This window comes from Akebia trifoliata, chromosome 10 (genome assembly GCF_017979445.1).
Source record: "Akebia trifoliata isolate Shusen 1 chromosome 10, ASM1797944v1, whole genome shotgun sequence".
Lineage (NCBI taxonomy): Eukaryota > Viridiplantae > Streptophyta > Magnoliopsida > Ranunculales > Lardizabalaceae > Akebia > Akebia trifoliata.
Window position 1 is genome coordinate 29606392 of NC_141384.1, and position 19457 is coordinate 29625848.

At 34.0% G+C, this 19457-nt stretch overlaps 1 protein-coding gene across 1 annotated transcript; it reads left to right on the forward strand.

Moving 5' to 3' along the window:
* The first annotated feature begins 5519 nt into the window (after positions 1 to 5519).
* SPPL2 (SIGNAL PEPTIDE PEPTIDASE-LIKE 2) lies at positions 5520 to 18896 on the forward strand. The gene is made up of 14 exons (XM_086456746.1): positions 5520 to 5761; positions 6844 to 7002; positions 7113 to 7224; positions 10235 to 10354; positions 10571 to 10722; positions 11184 to 11366; positions 11476 to 11510; positions 13197 to 13356; positions 13710 to 13763; positions 15738 to 15830; positions 15954 to 16096; positions 16716 to 16786; positions 17121 to 17204; positions 18606 to 18896. The coding sequence occupies exons 1-14, from the start codon at positions 5618 to 5620 to the stop codon at positions 18710 to 18712; spliced, it is 1617 nt and encodes a 538-aa protein (XP_086312872.1). The 5' UTR covers positions 5520 to 5617; the 3' UTR covers positions 18713 to 18896.
* Positions 18897 to 19457: the final 561 nt, after the last annotated feature.

The window sequence follows — 19457 nt, forward strand, 5'->3', positions numbered from 1 at the left end:
TATATATATATATTGTTAGCGTTCTTTTGACAAAATCCTAGACAATATTTTAGACAAAGTTTTGTATTATATGGCTAAAAAGTTTCGAAATAGTCAAAATTTTAACTCATATAAGACAAAATACTTTGTCTAGAATGTTGTCTAGGATTTTGTCAAAAGAACGACACCCTTTACATATATATATATATATATTCCAAATGTGGAGATCCATGTTTTGTTAGGGTTGCAACTTGGACGGTTGGGTGTAGATCTAGTCTCAACTCAAGTAACAACGCCCTCAACTTGAGCTGAATTCAATTCGAACATTGAACCCAAGGTTAAGATTCTAAACTTAGTTTGAGTTTCAATTAGCCCAAGTTAGGTAGTTTTGGGTGGGTTGGACTTGTAGAATTTGTGATCAAGTCTAATTTTGTCTTGATTAGTTAAAAATGATTATATCAAAAACAAGAAATACAATTAATATAAATGAAAATTTCTTATCTTAAACAATAAATACATAAAAATATATAATTAATATAAAAATATGTATATATTATTACATAGCCACGTTTCAAATTGAACTGAGTTGCTCGAACCCTCAACCTGATTTAAACTCAAGCTCAGCTCATGTGCTCGGCCCAAGTTCATCCATTAATTAGGTTGAGCTCGGGTTGATCTTGATCTTGGGTCAACCCACATATCAATCCAAAAAATCATTTAATTTGACTAAAACCAAATCTGTCTCTAAACAAGTCAAGTCCCTTGTTACCATTTCGGGATACAACAAAAATTCGATATATGAAAAATTCGAGTTCGATTTTGAGTTGCCATAATTTGATTTAAAATTCGATAAACAAAAAATATACGATATATGCTTTATACATGTATTATACATCTCATTTCAAAAAGTCGAAAACAAAAAATTCGATACTATGACAATGATGATGATGATGATGGTTAATGTGATGATATACTGGTGATGCTAATGATGATAATGGTGATAATTCAGGCATTGAGGTTATTGTTCCATTGATTTATAAAAGAAGACTAAAGTCAAAAGATAAATCATTAATTTAAAAAATTAAGATGATGTCTCAAATAAATATAGAGCGGCATATCATTATTTTTTTAAATGACAAAAAGGATATTTGTGTAAAAAAGTGGATTCCTTCGAAACATTGAAACATGATCTCTTCAAAATCGAATTGTGTCACTTTAAACAAGTTACATAAGCATTCTTTATTTTCGAGATTTATAAAAATTAAAAAAAAATATTATTTTTAACTTAATATATGTGAATTATTCAAATTAATTCAATAATCCGGAGAATAATAAGTTTAATCGAAAAATTCGCGAATAGATCGTTAACAAAGGTCAGGTCTACATCAACCCTGATTCCAATTTTAATTGAATTTAAAAATAGATCCACTTTTTTGGTTGGTAGTTGGTTCCAAAGACGTGAAGAATAAGGAAAAGGAAAATGCTCTGAAGCGGTGCTGCTTGCTTCAAAGAATTACATTACATGTGGTCCCTTATGTCCTATTAAATATTTTAAATACCCCTATGTTTTCAAACTGATGACATAACCCTTGACTTTGGTCTTTTATCATTTTGAGTAATGAAAATTGACTTCAACCCCCTCATTTTTAATTCTATCTATTTAATAAAAAGAGAGAAATCCCGGAAGACCCAAATTTATTACAAAAACTTCTTTACTTTAAATTTGTTACTGAACCAACCTTATTTTGTGAATCGGGCTAGCATGACTAACTTAGTAAGATTTAAAATCTTACTAAGGGTTGTTCCTACATGGATTATCAAATTGGCAATCCCACACCATAGTCTTCGAATTTCATGGAAAAACTTAGATTCAAAAGAATTATTTTTAAACTAAATTGATCCAAGGTGTTGAAAATGGATAACTATCGAAATTGCAAATTTTAAACTAAAATTGAACAGTGAAAATTAGCCCTTTTTATTTTTTATTTTTATAATTTCTTTGAATTTTATCGTCTATAGTCTTGTGGCATCAAATCATGTTTTTGAATGCCACAAATTGACTTAGATAGGATCCACGCCAAGGTTTGTTGAATAACAAATCAATCGCATCAAATTGAATTTTAGGATGTGGATCCCCACTCTAAGGTTTATTGGATAAATCAAGGTTCACTTGGAGTTGTCTGAACTTTAAAGGAGTTTTTGTAATAAAATTGCAACTTTTAGGTTTGCCTGATAAATCTCTCGAATAAAAATCCTTGCTCGACTTTCCAAAATCAATCATCAATTAAATAAATTTTAATCTATTTGAACATCATAATAGATAGTTTTCAATTTCACATTAATCTCTCATAAAAAATTATCAATTTTTTTATCCAAAATTTCATCATCGTTTGTTTCAAAAATTATATCTTTATTTTTGAGAGTTGAAACTTGAAATGGATAGAATCTTAAACTTGAAAAGAAAGATAAAATGTTTCACTCTGGAGATTGAGGATAATCGGTTTCGAGAAGAAAAATTACAAGATGAAGTTGAAGGTATTTAAATTGCTTTCATAATTTAATTTATCCATTAAAAAAGACCGAGGTCAAGGGTCATATCTTTAATTTGAAAATAAAGAGGTAATTCTAATATTCCCAAGAGTTAGAGGGGTATGCCTATAAATTTAAAAATATCATTGACAACGTTAAACAAAGGACACTTGCCATATCACGAATTTGAAAAAAAGGATAATGTCTAAGATGAACGAGTCAATCCAATGCAAAATAAATGAATAAAACTCATTTAAAATTATATTTGGAACTTCCATGATTCCTAGCTATGTTACCTGACTCATTATTTTGAAAATGGAGGCAATCGTCACTACAAGAATTTTTAAAATTTAAAATGATTCATGTGCTACTACGGTTAATAATTGAGAAAAAAAAATCCATTACTATTGAACTAACAATTATATTTATTTACAAAATTTGTAAGGATCTAAGTTTCCCTCACGTAGACAAAATCTTGGCTTCTCTCCTATATGATCTTTAAGAAATTTATGTTTTAGTTCATCCATCTCAACCATATGTTTGTGATTGTTCATCAAAATTCATTTGAAATTAGAGAAGTCTTATCTTCACACAATCACATTATTGAAATTAAATTTTTTTTTTTAATTTTTAATTTTTTTAATGATGGGTGTTTGGACCAGTAGGCCTGACTTGAAAGGGTGAGGCAACTGACCTCTTAGAGCAACATATCTCGCCCGAATCTCCTTGGTTATGTGCAATATCCCACAAACCAATTATACTAGTTAAGATAAACTCTTTGTGGGTGTGACTAACAAAAAGGCTGTAGACACCCAAATTTGAGCGGGCCTTCGACGCAAAATGCCCCAAAAATTGAAAAAAATTGGAATGGGCTTTGAAGCCCAAACCTACAAAAATCCAATAAATTTTGTCATCTTAATTTCAATAAGCGGCCCAAGACTTCTCACGTGGCCAACGGACTAAAAATTCCTCACTACCTTCTCAACCCAATATAAGCCCAAATTTATTATTATCCTACACTTCCCAATCCAAACTAAACCCATCACTTAAGCCCATTTAAATTAATCCTACCCATCAAAACACCAAAACCCAACTTACAACCTAAAACTCAACCATCATTTAATTCAATCCATTACCAAAGTCCAAAGCCCAAAGTCCAACTCAATACCCAAATTCAACTCAACCCAATCCAACATCACAACCAATCACCACAATCATCAAGGTGTGACACATGTCATTACCCCCTTCCACCTCCTTCATCTAATCAACCAACCAACTCCATTACTTCTCTCCAAAAATTAATTCAATCCATAACCCTACTCTAACCTATCCTACCCATTCTCTCAAATCAAACACTTATAACATATCACCCTCCCCTAATCTACCCCCATTATTCCCTACAAAACCTATCTCTATAACCTAAACCTACACCTATCTTCTCAAATCAAACACTCATCCTTTCCTATCAACTCATCTCAACCCTTCATTTCCATCCACTTTTACACATGTCATCATCTCCCTCACCCTTTCAAAATATCATCAACCACCTCCTTAAATCCTCCATTCTCTTAAACCAAATACCATTTAATCACAACCACCATCTTAAAATCACCTCACCAAACACTCAACCCAAATGGGTTGGGTTGGATCCAAACCATTTGAGTTAAAACTCACCCATTTAACCTTCTTACACAAATACCCCTCAAACCCCATCAATTTATACATACCCTTCTCTTAAACCCCACATCATTCTACCACTTCTCATCATTTCACCCAACTCTACCCCTCAAAATAACTCACAAATTCTATAAAAACTCCACCATTCTCAACTCTCAATCCCTAATGAAAAATCCCACATCCAACCCTCCAAAAGATAAAAAAGAAATCACTCTCTCAACCTTTCTCTCTTAACCCATTCTACTACCTCTACTATCAACTCATCTCAACTCTCAACCTTCTCTCAAACAAGTCAAGCAAAGAAAAAGAAGACTCATCAAAGAAAGTCACAGGAAGTCAAGGAAGGTCAAGGTGGGTTTCACAAAAAGACACCCCCCAACTTCCTTCTTCTACTCACTCATTTCCTACACATTTGCACACATCACTATGATTTAAATCACCAAAGGACCCCTTCTTCATAAGGGTGCCCTCAATGATTTGAACCAACATCGAAGCCCCTCACACTTGAGGGCACATATCGAATCTTTTTTTGATTTTATTTTCTTTTTATTTAAAAAAACTGAATCCGAGGTTACCACATTACGTGGGTGGAGTAGGGTGCCTGACACCTTCCCTACTTCATAAATGGACCCCCTTACCTTCGAATCAAAGGTTGGACCGAACATGCTATATCCATACAAGAGTCATCACATAAAAAATGATATGATTTTCAAAAATGAAACATCGGGTGACCATTCACACCCTTTTACCAATTTGAATGGTGGCGACTCCAAAACACCCCCAAGTGGAGGGATGTTTCAAAAATAACGAGAATCCTATGTCCACAAGGGCTTCAACTCACAGCTTATCCCTTACTTTCAAATACAATCTATTTATTTTTTTTAATAGAATATTACTTAAACGATCTCAAAATTATACCTTATGTCATACATCTTGATGTGAAAATGTGTAGGAACCATAGATGATTTTCATCGAGATACATTGCAAGAAGCATTTATGGTTCCTACACACTTTCACGTCAAGATATGCAATATGAGGTGCAACCTCGAGATCACTTGGGCTCGACTCTAGGACTTTCTTACCAAATGGGCAATACATTTGTAAGGGCCTCTATAGGTAGGTTTGTTAGTTAAATTATTATTATGCTCGAAATAAAAGAAAAAGAATGGAGTAATTTTGTAACTTTAACGAACATGTCAATGGTCAAAGGATGCAAATCTAAAAGTTTGAGAAAGGTGGCATTTTTAAGTTTTCTAATAAATGAAGGAGACATAAATGAAAAAACAATTGTAGCGTTGAACGAGGAAAGAGTACAATTGTACAAAGGACCTTTCAAGGTTCATCTCTCTAGACTTATTCATTTTCTTTCTCTTTTGATGCAGAGAAAGAAGACCCATCTGTTCTCTCTATCATTCACAAAAGCTTAGGTTTCATGGATTCACAGAGGGTTTTATGGGTTTTATTTGTTTCAGTTTTGGTTTTGGTATCTTCGAGTCCTTCGGTGCTTGCAGGGGACATAGTTCACAGCGACGATGATACTCCAAAGAAGCCTGGTTGTAACAATAACTTCGTTCTGGTAATTTTTTCTTTCTTTCTTTTTTCCTGATTTTCTCTTCGATCCATTTCTTGTTTCTGTATTTTTTCAATTGGGTATCTTTTATCTCTCTACATCTCTCCTTGTTTTGTATTTTTTCTTCTCTGTGCTTCTCTTGTTTTGCTGATTTGTTTGGAGTTTTGAAGAAAATGGTGTTGATTCTTGTAGAAAACACGAATTGGTTCCAACTACCTCTATCAGTGTAATTTGGAAAAAAAATTATTTTTATTTTTTTGGTTGGTTGGAATGATCAGTGTTTCCTCTGCTACCCAATTCTATTTTCTAGGGTTTATTTTATGTGTTATTTAGCTTTTTAGGATTTGATTGGAGTCTCAAAGAAAATGGTGATGATTCTCGTAGAAAACACGAATTGGGTTCCAATTACCTCTCTTAGTGCAAGTTGGAAAAGTTTTTATTTTAATTTTTTTGGGTTGGAATGATCAGTGTTTCCTCTGCTACCCAATTTTAGTTTTCTAGGCTTTATGTGTTATTTAGCATCTTAAAGGTGACAGCTTACTGAATTTAGGACTTATGATGTCCCCCCCACTCTTTGTGTGAGCTAAATGATTGGCCAGCCAGTTAACTACTCTAAATACATGATGTGAAAATGATCAAATTTGTCTCTAGAATGATAAATGCTGAGGTTTGGCCAACTTTGATTAAAAAAGATAGGTGGTGATGTTTTGAAGCTATGTGTCTTGGAAGTTGGAACTTAGCTTAACCTTGTTGAAGTTTTAGTTGGTTTATTCATGAAACTTGTTTTGGAAGGGCACTTAATTTGTGTCTAACATTGAAGGTGCCAATTAGCTTATTTGGTAAAGTCTATGTATGATGATGCCAGAAACCTAGGTTCTATTCTCACCAGCACCGACCTACTTATCTCATTAAAAATAGGCTTATTGATAAAAAGAAGTCGTCTACATTCATGTTTTCTATGTCTTATATGCACTTCCCACTGCTTTTATTCATGTTTCTCAATTGATGAAATGTTTCGGTTCATATTTGTCTTTTTTTCTATTGTGGCTTCTCCATCTATGTTTATTCAACTCTGTGGTGTTTGTTAGGTGAAAGTCGAGACTTGGATTGATGGAAAAGAAGTCAATGAGTTTGTTGGCGTTGGTGCTCGATTTGGCACTACCATGGAGTCAAAGGAGAAACACGCCAACCAAATCAAGCTTGTCCTTTCTGATCCTCCTGATTGTTGTAGCAAACCCAAGAACAAGGTCAAACCCGAACATGCATATATGAGTATGCATGGATATGATGAGTAGACTGTAAGATTTGGTACTATTTATGTCACATTTTCATAATTTGCAGTCTCATATTTTTGTAGCTTACTGGAGAAGTCCTCTTGGTGCACCGGGGTAATTGCAAATTCACAACCAAGGCAAATGTTGCACAAGATGCTGGTGCTTCAGCCATCCTTGTTATAAACTCTCAAAAAGGTATTTTCATATCCTGTCCTTGATGGGTACTTTTGTTAATTGTCTAAGTGGGACATTGATAGTCCTAATTGACATTTAAAGGGAGTTGAGGTGATCATGGTATCATCATTCCTAGCTAGCTTTGGCACTCTTTCATTGAGCTTATAAAAGCATGAGAAACATTGAAAAAAAATGAATAGGTGAAGACCTCCTAGAAGGAATTGGCATTGCAGCTTAGATGATGATTCATCGTTAGAAAGGGTGATTCAATGCTCTGAAAGGATGTTAAGACCTATACAAATGAAAGTTCACAGAAGATTTCCTTGTCTTTCTATCTTTCTTTGTGGGTGGGTGGAGGGGGGGGGGGGGTCAGTAAAAGAAAATTGTATTGTTGAGGGGAAAAATCAGACAAATCTCCCACCCTTCCCCTTATCCCCAGACATACAAAAAGCGCTTAGACGTTCTATGATGCAAGAGAATGATTGACCCTTAGAAAAATACTTGTTTTGATTCAAAACCAGAAAAAAAATAAAAAAATGCAAGAAAACTGAAAATAGTCTCTGGTTAATTAAGAGACACCTACAAACATTTATCTTGAAATGAACCTCAAAGGGATACCAAACATTAATCAGAATTAGCTAAGGCTTCCAAAATCTCTGAAGTCGATATTATCCAATCAAGTCTCTAGAAAACTATAAATAGGGCCCTTATTTACTGTGATTCAAATAAAGAAAACTAGTCTATCCATACCTTTTAATTAAATAAAATTTGGTCTTTAATAAATCCTCCTAAAAAACTAATTAAATAAAAGGCTTATTAATGCAAGATATTCCAACCTGGCTATGATACCTAAATTAATGTAGGACATCCGAGGTTTTATCAATTATAAGTCTATTCTACTTTAGGAAGAGTGGGGGAAGGGCTAATTAGGTGAAGAAAAAGATTAAAGGGTGAAATATTTAGGCCTAAAGAGTTAATTGGTAAGGGGTAAATGCAAAATTTGGCAATAGGGTATTGTAATTAGGTTTAGTGATATGAAATAAGATTAGGCAATAGGATGTATGATATATTTGGAGAGAAGATTAATGATACAGGGTGTTTTATGGTTTAGGGAGGATTGAATGAATTTCTTGATGAGATTAGAGGATCCTTGAGGGTTCAAAACATAATATTAAAAAAAGTTAAAAGAAAAAAGAAATATTAGAAGAAGAAGATTAAGGAGAAGAAGATGATAAATTTACCTTGGAATTATATTAATGATTTACATTGCATCACCAAGTTGAATGTCCCAACATTCAAGCAAGAAGAACAAAACCTTTTGTAAATTTTTTTATTCATTTGTAACACTCCTAGAATAATCTATTACATTTTTTACATATAAAAGAGTAGTTGCTAAAATCTAAAAGACTTCTAATTTGACCCTACATTATACTCCAAGGTAACTTTCCCGAAATAGTAACTTTCTTAAAATAGAAACTCCCTCCATAAAAACTTTCCAAACTTAATATACCTAATAATAAACTTCTAAAATAAATAGGACTCAAAATAACCTAAAACATATAAAAAAGACCCTTACATCCCTAAAATTCGTCCAATCCACCCATTAATGGACTATAAAACCCGCTAAATAACTGCTCAGGATCTCTGATGTTCCCATGACTTATTTTCTAATAAATTCAGACCTAGTGTGGAGACTTTGCCATTGTTGGACCCCCTTTCCTTCCCATATAAAGGCTTTTATCTTCTTTTCTTCTTCCATGATCTTTGCGTGATCCACTGGTTCTCTTAAGCCAAGAGGTTTGCACTTTCATTGGCACTTGGAGGAAATTTTGAAAGCTAGTAAGAAAGATTTGAAGACATCTACCTTGACTGCTCATCAATTTTTGGAACTTGATGAGCAGTGTACTGCAGCCCATGGAGGATATTAAACTTGTTCTTATATCTAATCTATCTTTGATTGTTTAATTTTGTCTGGTCATGTCTCAAACTTAATATGGGTATCCTTGAAAGGAAATTCAAGAGGTTGTCCTTCAAGAGTAAAAGCCACCCGGAAAGAGCCTTAGCTTAGTTTAATGATTGGGAATAGGGAGGAGGTGTGAGACCTTGGTTTTAGGAGATCCTTTAATGATTGAGAATTAAAAAACGAAGGTAGGTCGCTTATATGCATTGAATCATCTCTGAAATGTGTTGACTTGAATGGCTGTAGAATTTGTGAAGGAACTTGGAATGGATTATTCTCTGTGCAATTGTTTCACCTCTCGGGTTTTTAGGAAAATATCAAGGGCTTTCCAGCAACAACCATTTGGGGCACGAAAGTTACTTCCAAAGTTTCATTTTTTATTTGGTCGACAACGTTGGGAATGATTGCTTTGTTGGATCATATTATTAGGACATGTTTTCCAGCACCAATTTTTTGTGCTCTGGGTAAGGACTAAGGAGAATGGGAGATGGCAGATAATATTCTTATTCACTGCTCAATGGTTCAGAAGATTTGGTCTCGTTGTTTGGCATATTTGGTTGCTTTCCTCGGTCGATCTGACTGTTATTTCATTCTTGGTTGGATTGGGGGTTCTCATTTTCAATATCTAAAATAAATCCATTGGAGTCTCACCCCGTTGGCAATTTGTTGGGTTTGTGAAAGGAAAGGAATTCTTGCATGTTAGCGAGCAAGGAGCATTCATTGCAAGAGCTAGTCATTTCTATGTTGGGTCATTTGTTTTGCAGGGAGGAGAGGTGGAGGGGGGGAAGATCTTCAAAGAATTCAAAGGGGTATTCTTTGAAGATTTCCTTGTTAGATGAGAATGTATTGTAATTTATCAATTAATTAGTATGCTCCCTTTGTGGAGGTCCTTGTTTGGGATGGTTTCCCTGACCTCTCTTTCTCTCTTTTAATAAATTTTTTTTTTTTATCAAAATAAGAAAAAGGATAAAGGCCCTTAACTTGACAATCTTTCAGAGTATATTAGTGCCAATGCATGCCATCTAGAATCTTCCATGTCTTTTGATTTATATTCCCGTTTGTTTGCTGCAGCGCTTTACAAGATGGTTTGTGAACGCAATGAAACGGATCTTGATATACGCATACCTGTAGTCATGCTTCCACAAGATGCTGGTTCAGTCTTGGAAAACAGTCTAAAAGACAACTCGTCGGGTAAGCTTTCCATTATTTGTTTATTTAGTGGTGAAGCTAGATTTGAACCCACAACCTTCCAAGCTTGAGCTTCTCTTATTTCTCTTGGGGTCAAATGAAAACACAATTTATTCTTTTGAGTTCCATATCTTCTCTATTAGTTCAAATCTTCCATGTGTTTACTCTTTTCGTTGTCACTTGCAAGACCTGTTTCTAACGGTTTGAAAATTTCTTTAGTTGCTGTGCAATTATACTCGCCACAACGTCCGCTGGTGGATATAGCAGAAGTGTTTTTATGGCTCATGGCAGTCGGTACTATCTTATGTGCATCTTATTGGTCTGCATGGAGTGCCAGAGAAGCAGCTATTGAGCAGGACAAGCTACTGAAGGTAATTTTCATCTATGATGCTAATTTGATGCCTTATGATACTTTTCTATGAGAGCTGCTATTGGCACCCAATTTTTACTTATTACACCCCAATTAAAAATAAAGGAAATAAATTAATGGTTGAAATTAAGTAAAATTTGGGGTGCCAATAAAAGCTCTCTTGTTTTATCCTGGATTTTTATTTTTTGGGTTTAGAATTTTATACGAGCCTAATCATAATTGTAAACAACCACTAAAATTGTTTGAACGAGTGTTATAATGCTTTGTAATGTTGAAATTATAATTTGAGCCAAGCCTTTGTAATGTTTGAAGAGTGTGTTTTAATCTTTAATTGGAGTGTGATAAATAATTTAAGAAATTGGGGTGTAATAAGTAAAAGTTGGGGTGCCAATAACATCTCTCTTTTCTATTCAAAGAGATTATTGTTTCTTTCGGTTTGATAATTTTTTTTTTCACTTTTAGGATGGTTCGGATGATTATTTGAATGTCGAAGACACAAGTGCTACTGGTGTGGTGGATATCAACACTTTTTCAGCAGTCCTGTTTGTTGTGATTGCTTCGTGCTTCTTGGTTTTGCTTTACGAATTTATGTCCGGTTGGTTTATTGAGCTTTTGGTGGTTCTCTTTTGCATTGGTGGGGTAGAGGTGTGTTCATCCTTTCATGGCCATATGATCGAACTCTGGAAATATTCGATTTTGTCTAGTCAACCTATTCAAAGTTATGTCTGAATCTTGAATTCTCTTCTGATTTCAGGGTCTGCAAACTTGCTTGGTAGCTTTGTTATCAAGGTATATAGTATTGTCATCACTTAGGTACATAACTTCTGTTTCTTTCTTCGTGTTAGGAATTTTTGGTGGTCAAACATCAAACCAGCCACAGGTTCGCCCTTTGTTGCTAAAAGCAGGATTTATGGATTTATAGAATATGATTTGGATGCTTCATTGTGGGGTGGCTAGCTAAGCCACTCCTTTTTGCATTTTTTTAATTTTTAATAAAAATTTAACTATAAAAAAAATGTCCAATATTTTTTTTATAGCTTTGTGCATTATTTATGGATATATATATATATATATATATATATATATATATATATTATATATATATATATATATATATATATTTATATCTTTCTACCGTTTTTTTTTTCTTAATGTAGCCTGCCATGTGCTTTATCTTGAGGTAGGGTCAACATGCGTCGAGGCTTTTCTGCACGAGACCTATTGTTCTTTATAATTGTTTCTTTTGCTTAACAAAACTCAATAATTCTAGCACAGCTAGATTTTCTTTATATTCTTGAATATCAATAAACATTAAACACATGTCTTCTTTTTTTTTTTCAATATTTTGGTTTTGTTAATCAATAATTTCTCGCTTTTACTCTCGTTCTTGACTCTATATTTTATAATATAGTTTGTAGTTTTCTTTATTTTCCTCTTTTCAAGATTTTTATTTTATTTTATTTTTATTTACATTATTTATTTATTTTTAAATGGCTGTCCCCACACGGGGGGTTTTAGAGGTCAGCATGCTCAACACTTGTGACACCTTCACACTCAGCACCCATGCCATAAACCTAGGTAACACTACTTTTCTGAAAAATGACGATTCACATCAGGTGTCACTGTGTTTAAACAGGGATTCTTGGTGCAACTAATGTTCCACGTGAAGTTTTAACTTTGTGAAAAGTTCCGAAAAATGGCCAACTTTAGAAGCATGTTGGGCATTTCTTTACTTGAAAACTACATTGTTAACACCTCATAAGCACAATGTTATGCACATGATATTATTTACTTTTTATGTAGCTCATGTAGTTCTAGGAAAGGCTTGTAGAGTTGGGAATTTGTGATGTTTAATGACATTTTAGTGAGGGTTTATGGAAATTGTTTCTGTAGAGCATTCTATCTTATATGCATCTCATGCTTTGTTCCTATTGTATGGGTATTGGGTATAGGACTTCGATAATTTGGTGGAAATTGTGGGGATTTTCTTCAAGTATTGATATGCAATATGAGAATTAACATGTGAATTTAATTTACATTTATGAATTTTTTTTGTGCTATTTTATTTCTTTGATATAATCTCTTTTTATTGTTTAAAGGGGTTTTCTTTGAGGATTTATTATTCAAATGGGATCTCATTTTTAACGAGAGTGTGTATATGGGGTGGTTCTTGTTGCCTTTGCCTCTCTTTTTTTTTCCTTCTTTTTTCTGATTTTTGGTTGGTCTTCTCGACCTCCTCTTTTTCTTTGCTTTTTAATAAAACTTATCTTCATAAAAAGAAGATAAAATCTCTCTTTATCAGTGATATCGTTAAGTATTTGTGGTCAAGCGGGTTGTACATTTCTTCCATCATATGTGCTTACTCGAGAAGCTATCTTATTTGATGATCTTTTTGTTTATAGTTTTCCATAAATGTATTAGATTTTGTTTCAGCTATTTGAAGGTTTGTAGTTGGCTAAGAATATGAATTTACAGGTGGTTTAAACGATCTGGAGAATCATTTATCAAAGTACCCTTCTATGGAGCTGTTTCTCACCTTACATTGGCTGTTTTTCCATTCTGCATAGCATTTGCTGTTCTTTGGGCATATTATCGCAACCGCGTCTCCTTTGCCTGGATAGGTCAAGATATTCTCGTAAGAATAATAGTTCTTTATTCTCTTTGATTGTCTTCTATACTTTTCTCTTCTCTTCCCCATATTTGATGAATATAATTTTTGTCTTTTGGTAATAATATCACTGTTTGTTATGATAGATAACCATTATATTCAAACAATAACACTCAAGATGAAATTTGTTTTTTTTTCCCACTTTTCTGGATATTGGTAAAATATGAGATTTTATGATTGGAACCATCATATTTACAATTGTGTCTGCCAAATTTAAATATAGGGCCCTACTTCGTCTAATTCATCTTCCTTTATTCTCAACCAGAATTAAAAGATAGAAAAATGTTACTAACAGTTTCTCATTCCGTTCTTTTAATCAGGGTATTGCACTAATAATTACGGTTCTTCAGATTGTTCGTGTACCCAATCTCAAGGTGAGGATTCAATCTCTCTTAACTTTTACTAGTTGAGTATGTCACTGCATGTCAGCTTTGCATGGTGCTTATTGTGGATTACTTTCAGATTGTCACTTACGGTTTTGTTTGTGCATAATTAAGTCCAATATATCTATATAATAAAACACAACGGTGGGCCCCACTCCAGCTAAAGTGGAATGGGGTCCACACTACCCCACTTTATTGTCTTTCCTCTTCACCCCCTTCAACTTTATTGTCTTTCATCTCCCAACCCCCCCCCCACAAAACTTTTTAATAATATCCCTCCAATTTTACTGTCTTTCCTCATTTACCCCATTTTTCAATAATGCCCCTCTTAACTTTATTATCTTTCCTCTTTTACCCTCTTTAACCCAAAGATGATGCCTGTGCCGTAGGCACGGACAAACTCTAGTATAGTTATACATGTGGACTTAAAAATGTGAAAAATGGATGTATGTGTTATCATAACACCATCATTTATTTCTTATTCCAATAATGCATATGTTTTTTTTTTTTTCCGAGTAGTCAATAATGGAGATGTTTGTCTTATGCAAACAAATTTATGGTCATTATGAACATCTATGTTAATTGCATTTTGTTTTGAGTGTTCTATGTATTTCATTGCCTTAGAGGTAAAGTATGTATGTTCCTTGAATGTGGATAATAATACATCTGACGTTGGTTTTAGAAGAGAAAAAAAGAAGGATTTATTACTGTTACTAACCCAATGCCTGTTGGATCGAGACGGAGTATATGAAATGCAGCCTTTGTAAGGGAGCAATCAATGTTATCTTGTTGTTAAAGTGGATGTTTGCTTCTAGAGTGCTATTTAATTGACAGATACCTTTCTAACTAAAAGGAAAAAAAAATGTTATAAGAAGGTAATAGGACAGGCTATGCTTTATGGAACAGAGTTTTGGGCAATCTACAAACATTTTTATAGAATTATACTCCGACCTTCCAATGTTGTTTCAGAATATTTTGGAGATCCTCACTTTTAGGGTCTCCAACTGGAAACTCTCTCAAGAGGAAGGTGTATATCAAGTTGTCTCATCTCTACTGGAAACTGGCATCTTCTCTAGAACAGGAAAGCCATTATAAAAGAGAAAATATTTCCTTTCTCATCATAGATAACACTTTCTATGTACCCTTTCTCACTCATTCATGAATGATACCAAGATGACTCGGTCAAGTTGTCTCTGTCTTGGACGATTTTTCCTAAAAAATCTTTCATGTATGTTGATCTTAGTCTATTGAGACACATATAAATATTAACCCTTAGTCTATGGAGTCAACCAATGGGGACCTGTTCCAAAATCTTTTCCATTCCAGGGACAGGAGATTGCAAAAGTTATTAATGTGCCATAACATCTTTTATTATTTCAGCACCAATGCTCGTAAGTGCTTTTTTCCCCCTTTTTCTTAGAGCTGCTATTGGCACCACAACTTTTACTTATTACACCCCAATTTCTCAAATTATTTATCACACCCCAATTAAAGACTAAAACACACTCTACAAACTTTACTAAGGTTTGGCTCAAATTATAATCTCAACATTATAACACTCATTTAAACAATTTCAGTAGATGTTTACAATTATGATTAGTTTCATATAAAATCCTAAACCCAAAAAATATAGAAATCTAGAATGAGAGAGAGCTTGTATTGGCACCCCAGCTTTTACTTATTCTCAACCATTCTCTTATTTTCTTTATTTTTAATTTGAGTATAATAAGGAAAAAAATTTGGTGCCAATAGCAGCTATCTTTTATTTTTATTTTTTTGGATAGTGTGGTGTGCGTCTTTTTTTTTCGGCGTGGGGGAGGGGGGAGCTTGATTTTTGTTTTATTTATTTATTATTAATCAGAATTAGTTTGTATACGTGTTTTGGAATAAAGGAACACTGGTATTCTTTGCTATTGGTGTAAGGTCTCCTTTTACATGATTTCTAATGCTTCTTGAACCAATCAGGTGGGTACAGTGCTTCTCAGTTGTGCCTTCATGTACGACATCTTTTGGGTGTTCATTTCGAAGCTGTGGTTTCATGAAAGCGTGATGATTGTGGTGAGTAGTTCTTCTAAGTTTCAGTTTTTTTTTTTTTTACTAGTTTGTTAATTGGTAGATAATTACTCATTTCAATAGTCCATTGTGAAAGAGTTATGTAGATTTCTCGTGTACTCTTTGTAGGTAGCTCGTGGTGACAAAAGTGGAGAGGATGGTGTCCCAATGCTATTGAAGATCCCACGCATGTTTGATCCCTGGGGTGGTTATAGCATCATCGGATTTGGCGACATCCTTTTACCAGGATTGTTAATTGCATTTTCATTAAGGTCCAAACTTTGCATCCGTGCCTTGCACTTGTTTCTTTTGTTGTTTCAACCATCTACACTATCCCTTTGAATATAAATTTGCGTTCAATTTGGTTGAGAAGTTTTGGAATTTTTTGAACGTTTAGTCTTGAGAGCTGTCTGCTATTGGCACCGCAACTTTTACTTATGACACCCCAATTAAAAATAAATGAATGGTTGAGAATGGGTAAAAGTTGTGGTGCCAATAGAAGTTCCCATTCTTTATTTTTGCTAGATTTTTATTTTTTGGTTTTAGGATTTATATGAGTTTAGTCATAATTGAAAGCAACTACTGAAATTGTTTGAACGAGTTTTATAATGTTGAGATTATAATTTGAAACCTTTGTAATGTTTGAAGAGGATTTTTTAATCTCTAATTGGGGTGTGATAAGTAAAAGTTGGGGTACCAATGACAGCTCTCTTAGATTTAAGGAGAAAATATTCTATTTACGAAGAAAGGTCATTAATAACAAGAGAAATATTGTCAAAACTTCTATTTACGAAGAAAGGTCATTAATAACAAGAGAAATAAATGCATTAGAACTACTTTGACCCGAAACCTTCCACTCTATGTATTAAATTATGCTGATCATCTTTGCAGGTATGATTGGCTTTCTAAGAAAAATCTTCGAGGAGGATACTTCCTTTGGGCAATGCTGGCTTATGGTTCAGGTGAGAAAAAATCCTTGTTAGAAGCACACAACTTTAATGATCCATAAACAAATGAAAGAAAACTGAGGGAACAGGAAGAGATAGAGAAAGAGAGCAAACGGGCTTGATTACCGTTCTCATGTCTCTGACATATATTACCAAACTAAATAAAGGCAGTTGGTGATGTCATATGTGTACATGACACGACTGCGACCGTTTTTTCTACTTGATATGACCAGGACGCTATGGTTCGTTTACATGAATATGACTTGTTTATTTATTCACCTTTGTTGTTTTATTCAGAGACTATCATCAGGTTTGTAAATTAACCCACAGAATTTCATGGGATTTGCAGGTCTCCTTATCACATATGTAGCTCTGAACTTGATGGACGGACATGGCCAACCTGCCCTTCTTTACATCGTCCCTTTCACACTCGGTACGTGGCCAAAACCCAAACAGAAAAACTGGCATCCGTGCTGTGTTTTTTTTTTGATAGTTAGTAAGTTTAGTAATAAGAAAGGAGGTCAAGGAGACCTGCTAAGGACTTAAAATGGGTCAGATTTTATCCGAAATCCGAGTAATCCGAATCCGAATTTAGCGGGTTTGATTCCTTCAAGTATATCCAAATTTTAAAAAAAATGGGTTGATGTCCTTTGGCCCGAGTTGGATCCGGGTAGAATACGGGTCTATCTCTATATCCTGCCTATATCCGAATGATGGGTCAGGTTCAAGGGACATATGAGAAAACATATGTAAAAGCAATGTAACATTAATAAATTTTCAAAATATGGGTTAAAAGTTTTGGATTGAGCTGATTTTTTGTGAGGATGATTTCTAATGATGGGAAGATCATCCGGAAAAAAAAATCAGTCTAATATGAAACTTCTAACCCCATTATTTACCGTCGATTTTTTGCTAATTTTTGTCAATAATTTGTAAATCACTTTTGATGGATTTATAAGTTTCTGATTGAGCTGATTTTTTGTGAGGATGATCTTCTCATCATAGTGACCATCCTCGCAAAAAATCAGCTCAATCCAAAACCTCGAACCCATATTTTGAAAAACCATTGTTTTTTCATATGTTTTTACATATAGCCCTTGAACTGCCTCTGCCCCCCCCCGAATGATATATTACTTTGTAAGTTATATTTTTGTATTTTTCAAGGTTTCTTTTTTTAACTAATAAGTGTTGGGCTTAGTGGTCAAGGCCTCCCTTCATAATGGAAGAGATCTTAAATAAAATCTTGAACGGTTCAAAATTATCTGACCTGAATCAATTAATTCAGTAGGGTCTGATCCGGATATGAATTTAGTGAAAGCAAAATGGTTCGGATATGGTTTTAACCAGTAAGATCTGATTCAGATCCGGATAAATTTTTTTGTAAATGAATATACTCATATCCGACCAGAACACGGCCTGTTTAAGTCCTAGACCTACCTAAATACATATGATAAAATTAAAGAAATTCTATTGGCATGCCAACTTTTACTTGCAACACACCAATCCTTTTCAAATTAGACAGTTTACCTATGGAATGGTGTGTTGCAAATAAAAGTTAGTGTGCTAATAGAAGCTCTCTAAAAATTACTATCTATTCTACGGCCTAGGCCCGAACATTTAACTATAAAGTCCTAAAAAAGACCCTCTTAAACTCTTCAAAAAGCTTACACTAAAAGAACAAGAAACCTAATATACGGATAATTATTCCTTCCTAGAAAAAAATTGTTGTGTTCCTTTCCGTCTAGATTCTCCAACAATCTACAAAAATTGGAACAATGTCATCATAGAGAGTTTTGAGGTTGTATCTTATACTTTAATTCGGTCTCAAATGCAGGTACTTTGTTGACTTTGGGGAAGAAGAGAGGCGATCTTCACAATCTATGGACGAGGGGGGAGCCCGAGAGGATCTGCCAACATATCCAACTCCGATCCACTCAATAAGAACCCAAGTAAAATCCATGACTGTTTTATATACTAGTTGTAGTAATAGTTAGAATTATAGTTACAAGAGAACGGGGTGGTCACGCATGAGGAACCCAGATTCTCTTAAAGCCCACTTGAGAAGAGTGTAATATCTATCATGGCTGTTTTAGAACAGGTCTCATATTGATTTCTTTTGGAGCAATTGAAGCAAGTCTATGGAATTTAAAAAAAAAAAAAAAAAATCCAGCATTCAAGAAGTTTACATTTTAATTATAAAATCACACAAGGTTTGGGTGAAAATTAGGGGTGCCTTGTGTTCTTAATTTGATGACATATCCATTGAATTGGGTCTTCCGTGAGAGACTTATGTAAAATAAAATAAATGCCCTTGTCTTCAATCTTAAGCCATTGATTTTTTTTTTTTCCGACTTTTCAAAGAAAATATTTTTTCATTTTCAATCTAAAGATTCTATCTCTGCAACCAAACCCCTCAAGAACAGGATGGAGTTGACTGACAAAAAGGATTTTGGGCAATGAGGTTGAAGATGGTGGTGGAAGACTAGTATGATATGCTGAAGATCAAGGTGTTTTGGTCATTTTATGTTTTAAGTCTCAAGCAATTCTAAAGTCAAATTTATTAATGCCTCCCCCTCACCCTGATAAAACATCAAACTTGAATCGATGAGAAGAAATGTTCAACTCATCAATCACAATTTGAACTGTTTGACCTTGACAATTTGAATCTTTGATCTGAAAGATTCAT

Excerpts from the sequence above, each read along its gene's own strand:
- SPPL2 (XM_086456746.1), top strand. The coding sequence starts at position 5,618 with ATGGATTCACAGAGGGTTTTATGGGTTTTATTTGTTTCAGTTTTGGTT. Across the intron at positions 7,225-10,234 it reads TGTTATAAACTCTCAAAAAG|CGCTTTACAAGATGGTTTGT; the intron begins GTATTTTCATAT and ends TGTTTGCTGCAG. Across the intron at positions 16,097-16,715 it reads TTAATTGCATTTTCATTAAG|GTATGATTGGCTTTCTAAGA; the intron begins GTCCAAACTTTG and ends TCATCTTTGCAG.